The 15,480-nt window shown below is 43.1% G+C and overlaps 1 protein-coding gene across 3 annotated transcripts in view; it reads left to right on the forward strand.

Annotated features, from left to right (window-relative positions):
- Positions 1-13,452, forward strand: part of GAS7 (growth arrest specific 7) — a 107,708-nt gene extending 94,256 nt beyond the window's left edge. For all 3 annotated transcript variants that reach the window (XM_082326923.1, XM_082326924.1, XM_082326925.1), the window contains 3 exons: positions 1,758-1,837; positions 4,157-4,255; positions 4,954-13,452. In XM_082326923.1, coding sequence (XP_082183049.1) covers positions 1,758-1,837; positions 4,157-4,255; positions 4,954-5,067 — 293 coding nt within the window. In that variant the 3' untranslated portion in view covers positions 5,068-13,452. The remainder of the gene's footprint in view (positions 1-1,757; positions 1,838-4,156; positions 4,256-4,953) is intronic.
- Positions 13,453-15,480: the final 2,028 nt, after the last annotated feature.

Below are 15,480 nucleotides of genomic sequence, written 5' to 3' on the forward strand. Positions count from 1 at the left end.
TGGCTTCCATGTTTCGTCCCTTCATAGGTCCATTCTTGGCAGAGTGGTCCTTCATAGTTCTGAAGCTTTAAAACTTCAGGATGGCCTGTCTGAGTTTTGAGGAGACTGAGAAGAGTTAGTCGCGGTGTGACCACGGGTATAGGCAGCTATTTGAGGAGAAACAAAAGTTACGTATTGGCGACAGGAGGCTCCATGAGAGATGCTCTTCAACCGTCTGCAAATTCACAGCCTCTCTGTGTTCTCTTGGGCCCCCAGAAATTGTTTGTAATAGATATTTATTGAACAAGCAAGGGAGAGCTGAAGATCAGATGGGAGTAACCCAGAGTTTGGTGTGAGTCTCCCCATCACTGTCCCCACTTGGTGCCACTGTTATGGTGCGTGGCAAGGGAGGACTTGCCCCATCCCCACAGGTACTGCTGCCCAGCTGGGCTGCTTGCAGTGTGCACAGCAGCAGCATGTAGTGATCTAGCTTTGAAATGAGGCCTGCTGTGAGTGGACGATAGGACTAGAGAGCTCTAGACCAGAGCCCTTCTACAATCCCACCCGTTACTGATAGATGGCGTTGCTTTCTGCTCCTACGGGTTGTTCATGTGTTTCATGGCTTTCATGTTCCTGGCTGTACAGTGGCTCAGATTCACTCGGGTGGGTGGAGGATAACCCCAAGTCAGATAGCTCCCGAGGAGCCTCCTGGGGTGTGAGAGCCATTAGTTTGGACTTGTCATGTCATTAGACATCCCCCGTCTGGGTGGATAAGCTTATTGCTGAGCTTTAAGCCCTGAATCCTGGTTTCTTCGTAGAGTTTGGTTGCCGCCCTAAGTTCTAAGTCCATGAGAGACTTCCAGATGCATTTACTTCTTTGACACTTGTTTGGTCTATGGAGTCCTGTTCTTAAAGCTTGATTCGTTCCTGGTGTATGTATAAACACCTTTTTGCACCAAAAAGAACAGGATGAATTTGAGCCCTTGACCTAGGCATCAGACCGTTAGGGAAAGCGTAACTGAGCCTCATTTAAAGAAGAAAGAGAATTTACTGGCTGGAAACCAATAATCTCTGAGACATGCCTTCCAGATTTTCCACCCACCTTTCCCTCTCTGTCAGAGCAGAGTCCTGCAACAAAGGAAAAATTGAAATAATCGCAGCTTATTGTGTTACTGCCCTGAATGTGGGAGGAAGCCAGAGCTCGACTGGAATCATGCATCTTCAGAGGCTGGAGAATGCATGAGTGTGCAGCTGGGTCGAGGTTGCAAATAAGTGTCCCTTGATCTCAGACAGCTTGAGCCTGACGCTTCGCTCCCATTTTAAACAGACCCATCTTAGAATGCAGTCTCACCTACAGAGTGCTACCCTGCAGCTCAATAACTCATTACTATTGATTTCTCACTTTAATTATTTTATTTTTCAGATATAACTTTCTGTCTATGAGATTTTTTTTTTTTAACTGAAGTAACTTGCTTTCATAGTTCTCGGCATTTTGTAACGTATTACTTAATGCTCATATTTTCCTTTTAAAATCTTGTCTTTCCCCCTCATTCTTTCTCACCCCAATCACCTGAGCTTTTGCCATACATCAAGTGTGTGCATTTTGTTGAAATGTTGTTGCATCTAACAAATGCCAGGTAACAGAACTGCCTTCAGCTCCACCAGGACTGACCTTCAAACCCTTTGGGTCTGTCTACAAAACCTGAACTGCGATTTCTTTCAAAGCGCCCTAACACTGCCTAGAGAAGACTAATGTGTTGCTATTTTGAACTTCTCAGGAGATGACCTGATGCGCTGCGTGGATCTTTACAATCAAGCCCAGTCCAAGTGGTTTGAGGAAATGGTGACCACCACTCTGGTATGTAACTGTGTAGCATCTCACATGTATAACAGTGCAAAATTGTAATAGCGTACAACATTCATCACTCATAGCTAGTTGCAGTGCAAAGCGGTGGGAAAAATTGGGTGATGAATCTCCCATTGTATTTCCTATTCTCAGTTCTAAGAAAAACTGATATCATTAGTGGAAGGAAGAAGTAATTGTTTTTTTGCAGAAGGCATTAAACCAGTTTGGGGCTGCTTAGGGGCCAGAACACTGGAATTGTCCCCAGGAAGGATGAAGTAATGCACAAGGAAGACATGGAAAAACGTGATAAATCACTGAATCCATTTGTACATTAATGAATTTTTGTATTCCATGGTTTTACAATTTCTTCACGGATATTGCCAGCTCAGAAGAGGCATGCTTTAATTGCCTATTGTTCTGCTTCTCTGAAGATAACACAGCTCACAGTATTCCCCCTAAGGGCGTATACCTTTGGGGTTAGTCACCAAGATGCCAAGATACAGCTTTGATGTGCTGTATTCCTTGAAATACCTGTACTTTGGCTTTAGGGCTCCTCCCCCATGTCATTCCTTAGAGCCCTTCTGGACAACAGCCAATTGCTTTCAAAAGTGGGAAATAAAACTGTCTTTTGCATGTATTTTTCTCATTGGACAAACCAAAACTGTAAACTCCTCCTAATAAGAAGCAGGATAATAAATTGCTCAGCATTTGGCAGTGTGTCAGTGCAATATTTAAATTGCAGTAAATAAATAAAGGCAGATGGATGAGTGGAAAACCAGGAGGCAGATATCTTCCCAAAAGCAGAACAAGAGAGAAAAAATTGGCTGTTCCTATACATAAGGGATTTGATTCTCCTCTCACTGACCATCAGTGCCACTGTGTCCCCATACGGCCAGGTTATGCTAGCTGCATATTTGCTCCTGGAGAAGTGCAACTCGGAAGTGCTCTAGTAGATAGCTCAAGAGGGAGGTCATAGCCTGCAGGCTGCCCAGCAGATTTGTCAGTTGTGAAACTCAGACTGAGAAGCATTTGAAGGTAAGGCTTGGTATACATGAATATAAAATCTAAATTGACAAACAGTCTGCGTCTGATCAGCTCAGATACAGATTAGATCACATGTAATACAAAGTTGAGAGACTCAAGGTCTGAAGATTTGTGTTTCCTTGCATACCTTCCTCCCTGAAGTTTCTAGTGCAGATACAATGCACATTCTGTGTATGGCGTGCTTGCCAGCACTAGCACACTGGCTTCTGTGCTCTGGCCCTGCACACCTATGCCCTAAGTAAAGGAGTCTTAGTTCAAAGTGGGCCATTCATCAACCAGCAACAGCAATAGGAGCTCAGTCTGTTTCAGTCTTGTCCATACCATAAACTTCTTTGCTCTTCTTCCTCCCCAGGCAGATAGTCTGCCACCTGAGATTTTTGTGCTGTAATGAAGGATCTGTTTCCTGGAAGACGTTTAACAAATTGCAGATAGCACAGGGAAGGCAATGTAGCAGCCTGTCTGCTTGCATATGCTCAGCTTGCACTCCACCGTGATGCCCAGTAAGTGGACACCAGAAACGCCCTCTGCAGGCATTTTCTGTAAGATTTGGCCCCATTGATGTCCGGTGAATACAGAGCTTTCTAGTGAAACAGCAAAGTCCATTGCAGTATATGTCTTTAAAGGCAGACTTCCATAGCATGCTGCTTCCACTGCTGCCGCTCAGATGGACAAGGAAGGACTAAACGCAGACTTTGGGGTATAATATCAGAATCCAGGAGAGGAGGGAGGCAGAAAAAGTCGGGAGGAAAGTTAGAAATCACCTGCCTTTTCAACTAAAGCGTTGCTGGAATCTGCTTACTGCCAGCTGAGCGAGGTGGAGACTTGTCCCAGCTCATCATCTGCTGAACAGATAAAACTGCTCTTACAGGTGTCTGGTTAGACCGAGGGCAGTCAGGCCCTCTGACCCATACACCCCAACGCCGTCTCCTGCTTCCCCAATCACAGTGACTTCTGGAGCTAGCAACAAAGCATGCAAACCTTCTTGCAAGAAACAGATTCCCTTGTTTGAAGCATCCCTGAAGACAGTAGCTCCTCTCTCTGCCTTGGTTGTTTTGGAAAGGTTTCGACCTTCTTTTCTGTTGTTAGGCTCAGGCTGAAGTGACTTCTGTTGCTTGCTGTCTCTGATTCTCTGCAAATCAGAGGGATGTGCAACCACAGAGTTCAGCTCCAAAGTGGGACCCTGGGGTAGTATTACACTGACTGGCAACCTTTTGTGTGTCATCCTTTCTCTGGGCCTTCACGCTGAGCTTCCAAGAAAAACGTGGACTTGTTTTTCTTTGTGTCCAGGAGCTTGAGAGACTAGAAGTTGAAAGGGTGGAGATGATTCGGCAGCACCTTTGCCAGTACACACAGCTGCGGCATGAGACAGACATGTTCAACCAAAGTGTAAGTCTGCTTTTTGTTTGGTCCCTTTGGTCTTTACTGCACTTCAGCTGAGCAGAACAGTCCCTATCCTGATAGGACTGACCTGGACCGAAAGAAGATGTGAAAAGTGTATGCGGTCAGCTTGTTTGTTTGCAGCAGTACTGTACCGCGACCCCAGTCCTGCTCCTGCTCCAGGGCACTCTGATCCTGGTTACATTTCTTACTGCTTGATTGCAGCTTTTTGCTGGGCGAGATGCAATAAAATGAATTATGTTTGGCCAGCATGAGCCATTATTAGTTCTTCCGGCATGATGCACTACTCTTTAAGGTCATCTGTTCTTGCAAGGAAGATGGTAAATAGTTTCACTGTTGCAGGAGGGAGTATAATTTTTTTCTTATTAAAAAACTGTCTAGTTTTCAAATATTAAAATACAGGGGATGTATGCTGACCTCAGTGCATGGTTGTATTTGATGTAAGGTACAGATTTCAGGACAGGAGTCAGAGACTGGCTGGCCAGTGTTACGTCTGCCTCTTCTCTGCTTCCCGAGGCTTCACATTCAGATCTGGCTGTTGTCCACTGAGTCTCACATAGATGCAGTTCTCACTTGTCTGCAAATGCAACGTAGGCGTGCCCATAGCTGCTCTATGCTTCAGAGCAATGACTGTTTCTGCTTGAAATGCGCCCTTGACATTTTGATTCTTGTTTTGTTCGTTTTAGACAGTAGAGCTCGTGGATCAGTTGCTTCGGAAAGTGGATCCTGCCAAAGACAGGGAACTGTGGGTAAAAGAACACAAAACCGGAGATATCCGACCTGTGGACATGGAAATATAGACTGATCTGTAGATGTATGTGATGAGTCCACTGAATTAACCAGGCTAATGTTTGTTTTTTAAGGGTCAGAAGAGCATAGGGAAAAGGTTGTTCCACTACCAGACACCTTGTAATTTATGCCTGTATGGGCTATCTCTGTTACATTTAGTCATTAAAATGGTCCTCATTGTGCTAAGCCTTAAGCACCAGACATTCCAGGGTGAAGAAACCAGATGTGTGCTTCCCACCAGAGGTTCCCAATTGCACGCAGCTTCCAGAAGAAATCTGCTTTCTGGTACAGAGAGCGCTCTGTTCTTCAGTGACTTTGTGCTACATCCCTTGCATGACTATCTTTATACAGTATGTTAGAACAACCATGCAGTGAGCCTCTGGCCAGCAAGTAGATAACTGTTTGAACATGATGGAGGAGGCAAGGAAGTCCTGATCATGAATCCCAGGTCTGTCACTGACTGCTTTCGTGGCCATAGGCAAGTCAATTAACTTTTCTGGCTCCCCCATCTATAAAACACGCATATCTCGCAGCGATGTTGTGCGCATAACATTGATTTCATATAACACAGTTTCCCACCATAGCAGTGAAGTGATGGCCCTTCTCCCAGAATCTACGGAGAAGACTCCTGTTCTTCCTGTTTTATACTCCCTCTCAGGGATACATAAACCCATTATCATCATGATTTCTGTTCTAGACCAATCAATAAGGTTGAAAGTGTTACCGTCACCGTTATTTATCAGGAAAGACTTGGTTGTGCTATACCTACCTCATTAGCTGTCTGAGTGCCCTCAATGACAGAAAGAGGTTATATACCAAGGAATAAATGAGATGTTCAAAACCTTTCCTGCTTATGCCAGATGTTTTCTCACAGAATCTCCTTAAAGACAGTCCTCTAACATTTTATTTGGGATCCAGGTTTAAATTGCCCTTTGTTGGTTCCTTCAGGTGAATATCACAGCCTTTAGGTATCTTTAATTACCAAGTTTGTCCAGCTAAATTGTGGGTTCTATCTTTTTACAGCCTGATTTTCAAAGGTGCCATGAATCTGTGATGCTAGATGGCAGTAGATGAAGATGTAGGCGTCCATCAGTTCTGCACCATCAGATTCTTAACCTTAGGTTTTTCCTTTGTTGCCACAAACCACCAAAAATTCAACGCTGCTCTTGGCACATAGTGTTATGTAGTTTGGAGACTGGTTTTGAAAACGTATTGATTTTCTTCTCCTGCTGTTATTTCTGATTGATTATTCAGTGTTGCTGTTAATATATTTTTCAGCATTTCATACAGTGCCAAGATTCTTAAGATTCTTGCTTTAGATCCAGCAGAAACCTTGATTCTCACCACTGTGGCCTTTACTCGGTGTTTACTGTGTTGTTATCTACAATTCCCCAGACTATACTATTTCATTTGATCCACAGTGATGCTCCACTTTATCTCATTGTTACCATCCTTTTTCCCCCAGCACCAAAATTGCGTCCTTCTTTTGTTCTACTACTATTCAAGGTTTTTCTTCACCAGCCTCAAAGTGCTGTGATTAGATTATTGAGAATTAATATTCCCCTTTATTAATACAAACTGAGACACAGAGAAGTCTTATCTGAAACACTTTTAATATTGGTGCAGTGATTATTTTTCTGGTTTGTTATTTCAAACTGAATTCTATTGCATCTTCCTATTGTTCCCTTTTTCTCAACCATCTCTTTACCAGCATAGATTCGTTCCTGTCTTGCAAATGCCTCCACAACCCACTTCTCTGCTGCATCATTAACCGTTACAAACCTTTGCACATTGGCAGATGCAATGCCATGACCACTGCATGCTCAGGATCGCTGTTCCTGGTGTGACACCTCCCGTACTGCACTTCCATTGCACACTTCTGAATTTGCGACTACTATTTTATTCTTGGTGTTGGAAGCATCCAGCACACTGTTATGTGAGTCTCTCCTAAGTTCCTGCAAAGACCGTTGCAACACAGATGAAACATGGTTTCCCTAAGCATCGCGTAGTCCTTGAGCTCAGAGTACTTATGCTTCCCTAGGCTCCTCTTCTGCTGCACAAGCAGGGAAGTTTTGTGATGATCTCTCTTTTTCAGTCTTCCTATTAATTCACTCTCTGTCCTATGAATTTTTCTGGCATACCAATGTGTACTTTTCCTCTCTCTCCCGTGCACTTTGGAGGACAGGCACTTTTTCTTTTCTTCTTTTTATTCAAACCACAGGTGCAGGGTGAGCTTTCAAAACTTCAATGTCCAAAAATAACTGGAGTACTTAAGAGCTGCATCTCAGGTTGATCCCTGTATTCTAAGCTATATTGAAAATTAAAATGAGCAATCTTGATGACACCTCACCACATTCTTGTTTTGATTGCAAAACCAAGCTAGTTGTGCACTTTATACAGTATTCTCCTTAATAAATATCTGAAATAATGTCTTATCGATTACACTTTATTTTTCCTCTTTCTTTAAAGATATTTGTTATTTTATCTATTTTGGACTGGAAATACTGTCCATTAGCACAGGTTTCTCTGAGGACTGAAGTGTATTTTGGTTCCTCTACTAAGGTGTATTTAAGCTGCTCTCAATTCTCAGTTGTATTTTCTGGCAATTTTTTTTCCCCTTCTGTTTTATTTCCAGACAGTTTTACTACTTCTAGTTTTTGGTCCATTTGAAATGCTGCAGGAATGTGTGAGCTGCACAGAACGATAATTCTCTTGATGGAGTCTGTATCTCTTTTTCACTTTGATAATCTGAGGAGAGCACTTTTACCTGGCTGTTATTCTTCACCAGGTCCAGCAAACTCTCGCGCAGTGCTGCTCTGCCATGGGTGAGGTGCTTCCTCTGCAACAAGACTTTCATCTGTAATCAGTGGAAGCGTTAGGGAAGTTTTGCTGTTGCTTGTAGACAGTTTCCAGTTTATTTCCTGCAAAAGATGATATTCCCTTGTGATACGACACTGCAGACAGCGGGATCAGTGTTACCTGGCTCATTCACTTCTCTTGAGTGATGGATCCTGGACAGTGTGGTGCCTTCTAAGTCAGGGAGTGCTGGAACCCCTGTGCTTCTGAATGAACAGCAGCTTCAGCAAAGGTAGTGACATGTTTGAAGGGAAGCATGGACACCTGCCTTTGTGTTCATTCCTAACAAGGTAACTTCAGGAGTTTCATCATTGCTCTATTCATCTTTCACTGAGTTGCAAAAATGCAGTTGAATCCAGTCTTTCCTCAAGCAACAGCTCATCCTAAACGGCTTCTTCTCCAGAGCAAGATCAGGCTTTGGGTTATGTTAAAATAGCTAGCATGTGAAAAGCATGATGATGTTGCAGTGTAACTGATAATAGGAACAGCAAAGTAATTCTCTTGCCTCCATAGGTACTGAGCTTAAGGGTCATCTCATTTCGTCTGGCAGCTGGGCTCACACACTTGGTGCAAGTTTTTACTGTTTTAGTCACTACAGGTATCAGTCCTTTTTTGTTGAGTGACAAGGCTGTCTTACATCGTCATATGGCTCTGTGGTCACAGAGCAGGTGAGCTTTCAATTAGTACTGTTTGCTTTCACCTGAAGAGGTACAATTAGTGGGAATTTGCCTCTGGTTCTTATCTGGTAGCTCTGCTTGCCCGGGTCTTTGTTGAAGCCGCCTGTGTTTCAGGAGTCCTGCCGCTCCGGCGGAGCTCCCTCTTTGTCTAAGCCATGCTGTCACATACTTGCCTCGTGCCGTCAAACCTCTGGCTCCCTGGCGATCTCTGCTTCAGCCAGAGCCTTTTGGCCCTTGTCTGAGCTCAAGGCCTTCGTGAATTCCTACGGCTTTGAATCCATTGGGTGTCCCGAATCCAGTGCCAGAGCTGGTGAGGTGCTTACCAGCTGTAACCTCAGCTACTGTACAGAATGGGAACGTTTTATCCATCATCTGTACCAGCCTGCCTGTGTCTTCAGAGCCATCTTCTGAAAGAGTTTACTCAATAGAGAGTCCTTGTTGGAAGTCTTTCTCTAAGGTATTCTTTCAGCTTATTTCCTACCAGACCTCATTCTGGATCCAGTGCTGTTGGCTGATTCCTGCTGGAGTTCATGAGCTGAAAGCAATGAGTCCTTGACCACGTGGGCCAAGTCCACTTCCTCCCATCACTGGCAAGACTCCAGTTGCTTTCATAGAGCAACATCCAAAAAGGTCTAATTCTTGGATTTCCAATCTGCTCCAGATTCACTCACATCTGTAACTCCCATTTGTTCATCACTTCTGTGTGTTGAACATCTTTTTAAAGACTTCAGTTGTTCCCTTACAGCAATGTTATTTCATTATTTGACACTGGGATCTTTAGAGATAGCTTTAATATTTTTTTTTAACGTTAAAATATTGTAACAGCAGTGAAAGTCATATGGAAATCCCTGTTATGTTTCTAGAATACTTTTCCCCCCTGCAGCCCTGCCGGAGCTGCTGTGGGGTAGCTGTGCTCTCCATCGCGTTGCACAGTTACAGCAAACACAGAAATGTTTTTCCTTTCCTGCATAGCAGGCAGCATGCGACCACGCACTTGGGTTCCCGTTACCCTTTATGCATCTGCGCAGTTTCATGTTACAGAATTAGCTGCTTTTTGTTTAACTGACAGCCCCATGCTGTAATGTCAGTGTGTGGAGCTGTCTTGTGACAGTGAACTGCACTCAGATCACCTCTTTTATTTCTTTTTTTTTGTTTTGTTTTTCTAATGGGAATTTTCTGTAAAGCAATCACAGGAAACTTTTACATGCCCAGTAGCAGTCATAATTTCTCAGACCTTCTCAGAACCTCTTTAAATTTGTCTCTGTTTTTAATGTCATTATTTAAATATTTCTTGCAAGTTAGACTCTTTATGTAGAAATGTACACTGTTCACCTGCACTTTGGAAGCGCTTGGCACTCAAGAGATTTCTCAGAACACAACAGGGAGCATGTAGGTGATAAGAGACTTTGAAAATCAGGCTAACAAAGAGAAATGTACAAGCCTCTTTTTTTCCTTAGTCGTTCACTACGTGTATAAGGTAAACATTAAGAAACGAGAACCTCAAATACTAATGTATAAGACCTAGCTGCTATACATGCAGTTCCCAGCAGCCCTACGAGTGACCCTGTGTCAGGCTGTGGTAGGAGCGCAGCTCTAGAGCATGGGCCTACAGCTCATTGTCTGATGCAGCTGTAAAAACCCAAATCCAAAATTAAGTGAAAAAGCCCATCTATTTCTTCAGTCACACACGGGGAGAAAAACACTGCTTACTCAGGTGGGTCCTTCACTACCAAGCACCTTAAGAAATCCAGACCAGCACCTTGAAGGTCCCCCTGGAATGAGTAGATGTGACTTCTTGGTGTGATCAATTGATTGTTTCCTTCTGAATTGAAAACGTATTTGCTATTTTATTGTAGCTAGCGTGCTCTTTTGCACTAGTGCAGCCTGCTGGGTCTGTTCCCAGAGGTGGCATTCGGAGTCTGGTGTCCTGGAGGCAGTCCTGCTCACCCTTACATTCCCGCTTTGTGAGAACTAGGTCTTCAAAAGACAGTGTCAAAAAGGCAGTTCTCAAAATAATGAGCTTTCCTGATCACAGACCTTTCTGAGAAGTCTGTAGGCTTTTTGCTACCCAGCATGTGTTGAAGTAGGAGAATGAGGTCCCAGAGGTTGCTGAAGCATTGCTGGGAATCGTTCCTGTGGCGTGGGCATTCCTCCCGTACCGTACAGTGGTAGGGAACAGCTGACGGGAGTCCTTTGCACAGCAGAGGTGTCTGACATTTTACCGGAGGAGCCTGCTGGTCGCATATAACTTAACCAGGTGGGCAATAGTTACAGGCAGATTCAAATTAAAAACAGGCACATAGGGCAGGAAAATGTTGAGCTGCCTCAGTAGCATTTGAGCTTCTCGACGTGAGGCACTCGTCTCCCTCAGACCCTGACGGGTCCAGTAACAGGCTCATCACTCTCCGAATTCTGCTTAGCACGTGAAAATCAGTGATGAAACGTTCCCTTGCATCTGTTGTTTGATACAGGGCTCTCCAGCTAGCACCTGGTTGTGCCAGCAGGAGACCGGTCCGTGGCAACACCACACACGTCGTGACTACAGAATGGGTTTTGGCATTTGGCAGTGCTGTGGTGTCCTGTGCCCTTGCCCTGAACTGACCATAAGTCAGGTGGAGAAGTGCCAAGCCTGGTGTGTAGGTGTTCTCCAGGAGCTTGGAGCACATGGTCTTTCTGTTGCATAATGGTGATGAAGTCTTTCCTGTCAGCAAATCTTTGTCTTTTCCTGAGAAGCACTATTGTATACATAATACTCATTACCTTGTCTTATAGTAGATCTTATTCATATAAATGTGCATCTTTCAATTCTTATTTTTTCCTCTTCATTGTTACTGTAGCCAACCCTCCATCACTGAGATACACCAGCTTTCAGAATCTTTTCTTTAATTTTGTATTTTCATAGAACATCTCTGTTGCTTTAATGTGCTGACCAAACTTCATGCTTTTGGATGTTTTCTGAGAGTGGTAAGTGCATACTTTTTGGAGGGGTTATTTTCATTTTTGTTTTGGATTTTTCTTATCATCAGCCATCGGGTTCGGAGGTGCAATGACTCCTTTTTGTGCTAGTCACCGTTTAGTTTTTCTTCCTGGACATTTTTTCTGAAGGGACCAACACATAGCACAATTTGACTTAAATTTCTAATCCCATGCGTTCCTCAAGGCAGAAACCTTTTGTGCCTAATGATGCATCTGATTCTAAGAATTGTACATGGATAAAATCTTTCATAGACCAATAAAAAATAAGTCTTAGGTTAACCGCGTAATAATTACAGAAAAAAATATATATATTTGAAACATTCAAATTTAATTCCCTCAACTTACATTAAGTTGAACTATTTCAGGTGCGTTGTAAGAGACAAGCTCAGTGGATATTCAGAACAAAAGCTTTTCAGCTGCTGTATTCAGGTTCAGTGAGTGGACAAGACTATAATTTTGAATATATGCAGTCTTTCAGGACTACTGATTTAACAAGTAACTGAGTAATGGCTTGTATCACAACCCTACTAAAATTCCAGTAGTAGTTCCCCTTGAAGTGCCTCTTTAAATTGTATCTGCTACAAGCATGTAAAATACACAGATTCACCCTACAAATTTCCAAAACTCAGGAGCAGCCAGCATGCACAGATCTGTGCAGGATTCTCAACCCTCCTTCCTTGCCCTGCACTGTGCACTCTTTTAGGACATCCACATATCCAGTAGACCTGCCTTTGTCTCACTGATCACCTACTGTCCAGCACAGTCATCCTAAATTCTCAGTGCTGAAAATGGAGTAGGAAATGTTAGACCTAAAAGCAACTGCATTGAAGGAGCACTGGTAACCTGATCTTCTGACACGTCCTTCAATATAGGGTTCTCAGTAGAGTAAGCAGGAAATTCTGCATAAAAATAGTTGGGTAAGTGGCATTGGGGCCTAAGTAGGCCTTTACTGTGTAAAATAAAAAAACTTGACTCTTTTTTTTAAAGCAGTTACTGAGAAGAAATTTTCTGGTACTGGAAGTCTAAAGCTGAATAGTGATTTCGGGGATCTCACATCTGCATGACATGACAATCTTAGTCATTTGAATTTGGGAACGCTTGACCTGAAATTCCTTGTTCCTTTGGAGTTTTTTGATGTGCTGGCTGAGATTTTCAGAATAGCTTAAGGAATTTGGATGTTCATTTACCACTCTTTTACTCCAGCAGGTCAAAAACACTCTTTAGGGACAGCAGCCTCTATCAATTACGAAAAAAGCAGGTACTAGTATTGGACAAATATTTTCTTCTCCTTCTTAGATGGTTTCCTTTCTTTCGGCAGCCCAAGACAGTATGAAAAATGCACCACGCGGTTTTGCAGACATTCTAACAGCAGGGATTCAAAGGCGGGCCAGATCACCAGTCATACACTAAACCAGAGTTGCTTATTGGGTCCTTTTTGTGTAACTTTTGCTAAATACGTCTAAATTTCTAGGAAAGTTTTCTTTTGCCAGTACTAATGACTTCTTATTTTTAAAGATGTTTAACCAAAATTTTATAACTTTCCATAAATTTTGGCTGAATAGACCCCTTAAATAGTTTATATATCATGCAGCCTCTGTCTGGGTAACTAGTAGGTCTTGGATCGTTGTGCAAATTATAGGATGGCTTTTGTTCCATGAGGATATATGAAGGAATCACTTACTGAACTTAAGAAGTTGAATGCAGAAAAGATTTAAGGGGCAGATCTTCAGCTTGGGTAAACTGGCAGAGTTCGGTGGAAGCTACTCTATGTCAGCTGTGGATCTTGTCCTTCAGTGTTGAAGGCATTTCCTATACATAATTTTTCTGTCTTACTGTAAAACAATTTCATATGGTTAAACTGTATTTTCCTATAGAGTTCTGCAAGTTTATATGCACCACAGTGCTCATCTCATCTCCTGTAAAATAAACTGTACAGAGACACATTGAGCATGGAATTGTCTTTACCCAGTTGCTTTTTCTTCTACCAAAGCCGCGCACCTTTTGAATGCAGTATCATGAAAGAACACTCGGGGTGCCATATGCACATGTACTGCTTTGTTGATACCAGCTTAATGCAGCTTGAATTTGCAATCACATCACTCGGGTGTAATCTACTTGTACTTATCCTTTTCAGATCTTTGCATGATATTCAGATGGATACAGTCCCTAAATTTCATTTTCATTAGGAAAACAATTTAAGAAACACCTGTAGTTAAGCGGTTTTGTTTCTTAAACAAGCAGGCAAGCTGACCGTGATCAAGTCTGAAAGGAGCTGCCGTAAAATGGGCATGCCTTAAATGATCTGTAAGTCTTCTACACCCAGTCAATCCTTTACCTGCAAGTTCCACGTGCATCTTGAAGCTTAGTTGAAGAGAAATCACTGTTGTAAAATGTTCATGTTAATAAATTGTTCTGCTTTGAATATTTGAGTTAACATGCATGCTGGCAGGTTTTCGGACAAAGTCAAAATCAACCTTGCCAAAATCCTGTCTAATCCAACAACTGTCCTCAAAAGTTACCAGCATGGTATGCTGCTATAGAAGCAGAGCTCAGAGCAAGCAGGTGTTGCGGTTCTGCAGAACGCGAGCCCACCTTCCCAGCAATGTGTGACTCGGGGACCTTGGAGGTAATGGTATTATCCACACATCTCATAAACCTCAACGGAGCTTTCTTCTAAGAATTTGTCCAGTTTTGAACTCATGTAAAAATGTAGTTTCTGCAGCCACCTGCAGAATGGCGTCCCGCAGCTCCGCAGTGTGTTTGTACATTGATGTGGTAAGTAGTTGCAGGAGCGTGCATGCTCTTCTCAGAAAAGGAGAAGAAAGGTAAGACACTGCAAAAGTTCCAGGTGGAAGCTTGGTTTTCACAGCAGAGTCTTTGCACCTTGCCCAAAGTAGCCTAAATCTATCAAAAAATCTCAGAATGCTGTTTCAGATGTTGGTGCATGGTATAGACCAGCTTGGTGAATACTTAACAATTCTCCACATGCTGTGGTACATTTACGTGCAACTTAATTAAAAGCATTTTCAGTTGTAGAGGAGTTTGATACCACTTTGAAACCCAAGATGGTGAGTTACTGTGCAAGGCATGACACTTATGTGCTGTGCTGGTGTAGCGCCAGTGCTCAGGAAAACCTAATGGTGAAAGGACCAGAGTGGAAGTAGCAGGGTGGGAGCCTCGCAGTCTGCAACATTTAGCTATAAAGGGCAGGATGTGTTACTGCATTCTGCACAGGAATACCTGTGCTAGACTTTTGCAACCAAAATAATTAAAAAACCAGCCTGGATTCCACCGTGCAATTAAGCCTTTGACCCTCGTGTTCCTCAGAAGTGGAAAGAAAGCTGCAAGGGCACCAGCGAGGAGAGTTGATTTCAGACCACTTTTGGGACTAAGAAGTAGACGTTCTTTGTGCCTCAAGCTGTTATCTAATAGTTCAGAAGTTCCTGTTAATTATAAATAAAATTATGTCAATACAGTCTGCATCTTCTGCTGTTTCCCTGATCAGCAATATGATCCTGAAATCTCCAGATAAATACAAGTTTTCTATATGGTGAACTGGACAGTATGTTACGAGTGTCCTAACTTCTACTTTATTGCAAATACTAAGTATAAGTGGAAGTCAGAGGCTGTGTGCACACCATCGGATTGGATCAGATTCTATTTTGCTCTGGATGCTGTTCCTCACAGCACCCACACTGCATTTGTGCTGGGTCCCCCCTACCTTTGGTGGTGGAATAACTCAGTCTTGTTGAAGGCAGAATTTGGGAGCAATTCAGCGGTTAAAGTGATTGGCGAACTGCTGTGAGAGGCAGGCTTTGATGGTGCTGCAGCCCTGCCCTGGCCGGCCTTGGTCCCCCCGCGCTCTTCCCCCACCCCTGCGTGACCGATGCAGCTCCAGCTTCAGGGAAGAGGTGC

Source organism: Platalea leucorodia (genome assembly GCF_965183815.1).
Source record: "Platalea leucorodia genome assembly, chromosome: 14".
NCBI lineage: Eukaryota > Metazoa > Chordata > Aves > Pelecaniformes > Threskiornithidae > Platalea > Platalea leucorodia.